This window comes from Corylus avellana, chromosome ca2 (genome assembly GCF_901000735.1).
Source record: "Corylus avellana chromosome ca2, CavTom2PMs-1.0".
Taxonomy (NCBI): domain Eukaryota; kingdom Viridiplantae; phylum Streptophyta; class Magnoliopsida; order Fagales; family Betulaceae; genus Corylus; species Corylus avellana.
The window spans coordinates 50,513,444-50,517,726 of record NC_081542.1 but is presented as its reverse complement, the minus strand read 5'-3'; the positions used below and the strand labels follow the sequence as shown (position 1 = coordinate 50,517,726).

The 4,283-nt window shown below is 33.6% G+C and overlaps 1 protein-coding gene across 1 annotated transcript; it reads right to left on the bottom strand.

Annotated features, from left to right (window-relative positions):
• Nucleotides 1-1,283: 1,283 nt before the first annotated feature.
• LOC132172835 (U-box domain-containing protein 52-like) lies at nucleotides 1,284-2,775 on the bottom strand. The gene is made up of 4 exons (XM_059584401.1): nucleotides 2,370-2,775; nucleotides 1,933-2,051; nucleotides 1,717-1,832; nucleotides 1,284-1,543 (listed from the first exon to the last, which is right to left on the bottom strand). Exons 1-4 carry the CDS (start codon nucleotides 2,635-2,637, stop codon nucleotides 1,342-1,344), a joined length of 705 nt encoding a protein of 234 aa, XP_059440384.1. The 5' UTR covers nucleotides 2,638-2,775; the 3' UTR covers nucleotides 1,284-1,341.
• Nucleotides 2,776-4,283: the final 1,508 nt, after the last annotated feature.

Genomic DNA, 4,283 nt, shown 5'->3' with positions numbered 1-4,283 from the left:
AATGCAAGATGAAGCACGTACACCTATTAAATTGTTTCCCTCCTCGTTTTATTTCAATAGAACTTTAAACCACGTACGTACGGCTTATTCAAAGTTCATTAGATCAATGAATTCAAAGTTCCCTCGATCACGTGAACGCAGAAGTTCACCTTCATGTTTAGTTAATTTACTGCCAAGAACACATGGGGCACTGTAATTGAGGTTTAGCCCCAACATCCTAGCTCGATTTAGAAGGTCTAAAATGTAGTTTGACCTAAGTGAAAGATCAACTTAGTTTTTATTAGAAATGAGTCTAACTCAACCCAAAAGTTAGCTCAGGAGTTGAGGTTTTTTCTCACCTTATAAATAGCTCATCTCCTTAATACTCAGGCAATGTGAGACTTCCAACACACTTCTTCACGTATGGCGGGAGGACATCCAAGCCAACACGTGCGACAATGGGTGACGGTGGGCTACAGCCAATTGGGCTAGGCTTTGATACCATATTAGAAATGAGTCTTGGGCCTAACTTAACCCAAAAGCTAGCTCAGGAGTTGAGGTTTGCCCTCACCTTATAAATAGCCCATCTCCTTAATATCCAGGCAATGCGAGACTTCCAACGGTTCTGGAATAGCATATTAATTTAATTTCATCTTAATACCATGATTCTTGACATGCAACTTAAGATGATTTCCTAGTACTTGGCGCAAAATCAGCTGTAATTCTTCCACCTTATCTTGACCAATTCATTTGTATTAGAATTGCCTATTGGAACAGATTCCGGAGAGTCTTTTCATCTTTTGGTGAGCAAATTCCGATTGAGTTCTCTTAACTGAACGTATGTCGATGGTTCGCATGCTATGGCGTTTCGCAGAGGTTTTATAGTTGTGTTTGTATATAATATATGGTAGGTTCGCAAGTTGATTCTCATTAATATTTGTAATCTTTAATTGATTGATTTAAATTGATCTATAAATAAAGATTATGTATTTATGTGTTATATTATATGATATTTCTCATATACATCTGTGTGACACACAAGTTTGAAGGTTATGCTAATTTTGTTGACTTTCGTATTTATTATCACCTTGGCATTTAGAAAATTAAAAAAATAAATAAAAGCCACATTATAGACAATGGGTAGCTCTATCCATTTTATAAAAGATAAATGTATGCTCTAATCAACTATAAATCACTCGATTGATAGTTAATACCTTTTAGTACAACTTTTTGTTTATGAGAAAAATAAGTAAAAATATTAACAAATAACTCAAATCATAAAATACTCAACAATACTTTTCGTGTTTATGTAATATCATAACTTTAAAATATATATATACAAAAACCTCTTAAATTAGCCTTTTACCGCAATTTGTTATTGAAGTATTTAAATATATCTATCCATTTTGACTTTGTCGTACTGCTATTCCCGCGTGGAGAGGACCAGTCAATCAACCTGTCAATGACTTCCTTCCCTTCGCAGATGATCTTAATCTCACAACCATCCGATGCATTCTGGAGGATCTGATCAGCTATTGCACTTCCTCTCTTGGACTCCGATTTCCTTTCAAATTTTGAATAACAGCATAACTACTAATTAATAACACAATTCCATGGAAATTCAAAATTTCTTAATCCTAGATTTCCCTCCCTTAATTCCAAGAAATTTGGGTTGGAAATTATAGGGGTCCAAAAAACATTGGTCATTTCTGTGTCGTTGGATATTATTGTACGTACCTTAGACTTAATTTTGTGGTTCCAAGTACTAGTTTTGTTATGCTGAGAACTGGGATGAGGTCCAGAATAGCCTTCACAGTGTTATCACTTTCAATGAGCATAAGATCAACATTTACCTGTTTCATTCTTACAAAAAAATAAGAGGCAAAAGATGAATTAACCTCACATGTGACTCATATCCAACTACTGCTATAAGAATTTGGTAAAGATCGTTACCTTGGAAGTAGAGCACGTGTCTAGAAACTTTTGAAGGAGCTTTCTTCTCTTATCCCTTTCTTGGGACACATAGCTCTCCACCATTTCAGGTTTCACTTGACTTCTTGGAAGCATTCCTACTATCATTACACACACAAAAAAAAAAAAAAAAAAAATTGTATTTATAGCCTTTTGGTTTTTATATGATTTGGATTTATATTTTTGATTTCTAATTTAAGAATAAAATTCTAGAGTTTTGCTTATAAAGTGCTTTAATTTTGACACTTTAGCATGTTACAACAAGTTACCAACTACATCTCTGATCAACTAGTACTACAACAATTTTTGAAATAGAACAATAAAGCTGCTTCTTTTAGTTGGAAGGCACAGGTTTTTTTGTTTTTTTAATGGCGAAATTACAGGGGAAAAGGGGAAGGGGGGGAAGATAGAGAGCTTACATGGGCTTGGAACGTAGCGTATCGGCGGAAAAACATGTATGAGATGAAGGACGGTGGAGGGAGTAACAAGGTATCTGAGCGTCCACACCAGCGCATCCATGCTTGAGCGTGACTCCGTCTTCCCCACCGCCACAAAAACGCTGTCGTTCCGTTTCTGAAAATCAAAAGAAAACAAACTACTCTCGTAATCGTATTCATGGTTGATCTCGAACAGATCACTACTACTTGAACTCTCTTCCTCGTAGTCCTCGGATATCGCAGACATCATTTTGATCGTTTTCTATGGCTAGCTTGATGATCTTGTTATGCCATGGACTTGAAGCAGCTTTGAGATTTTCTTAAGTACTGCATGCGGAAACTTATGCAGAGGTAGATAGAATTGGAAAAAATATATGCAGAGATTTAGTGATCAGGAAGACACGGAACACATATATGGAATTTGATTGCCTTATATTTCTCTTCAACGAAAAGGGAATGCTATTTAGTTTCATCTGCTTGGAATTTTCCTTGGTTGACCCCAACGTCCAATTACGTAAATGCAACAGAGTTTCGTATTAATACCTACTGGCTTGTAAGTGTGAAGTGTTTTTGATTTTTATTAAATAATCCAAAATCTGATTTGATTGTTATTTTATCAACATTTCAGTTTAAATAAGCTAGTTTGGTCTAATCTAATCTACACCTTTTTTTTTTAAATAATTTTATAAATTCAATCCACCTAGAAGAATCCAAATAAACTTGTTAATTTACTAATTAATCACTCCTTATGCTTGTTTTATTAATTTAATTATCACTTAATTTTTTGAGTATTGGTTTGGGTTACCCCTTTCAAAAAGTCTATCTTGAAAAAAATAATGACTTAAAAAGCAAACAACGAAATTATAATTTTTAAAAGCTTATTTAGAGCCTGTTTGAGATTGAATTTGAGAAATAGAGTTTTTAAGTCAAAAAGAGCTTTTAGGCAAAATCTTCATTTTTAAGCTTTTGCCAAAAGTGCGTTTTGACCATTTTTATGTTTTTTAGATCCTTAAAAGCGCTTTTAATTTTTTTTACTAAACGAGTACTTCTTTCTTCAAATTTGCTTTTTGAATGTTAAAAGCACTTTTAAGCTCTTCAAATGCAATCCCAAATAGACTCTTAATATTGTTTGGTCTTTAAAAACGCATCTCCTTGCCTGTTGTCCGTTAAAGATGCGAATTTTTTCACATTTTTTAAACTATCATTTTTTCCAATCACACCCTGAGAATACTGTGTGATTTTGATTAAAAATGGTCATTCGACCTGCAAAATTGTAGGGATAAACACTCTAAAATATATAATTAAGATATCATAATGAATATATTTTTTCAAATGCAAATCATTGTTTTTATCACTTTTAACAATTAATTCGACGTTTATCACCTCAGGAGTCACTAGTTACAATTTTTCTTCTAAAAATTATTGATGTGATAAAATGTCAACATTTAATTAATTTGAAAACAATAATTGAATTTTGAAAAAATAAAATATACTAAAATAATTTGTCGTGATCAGTATTAATTACCACCAACTTTATTAAAGGGACCTATCGGGTCAATGACCCACGCACCGGGACTTTTTGTATGTTTTTTATTACGAAAACAGCAACGGATTCGGAATATCCATTAACGTTAGGACGGAATCATGGTTGGTCATAAAGAAAATTGTTAAAAATCAATTTTTCATTTTTTTTTTTTTATAGCCGTACATAAATTAGTGTGCCGGTTGGGGTGGTCCGTTTGACCATTTGGAATTATTTAATCTCAAAAATCAGTTCACACCTCGCAATGGTTGTTGGGAACATGGGAGGTCAGAACACGTCAACACGTATTATTGTCCTCCTTTGAACTTCTTCGTGTTATTTATTAGATTTTTGACGAGGACGGACACCATGGA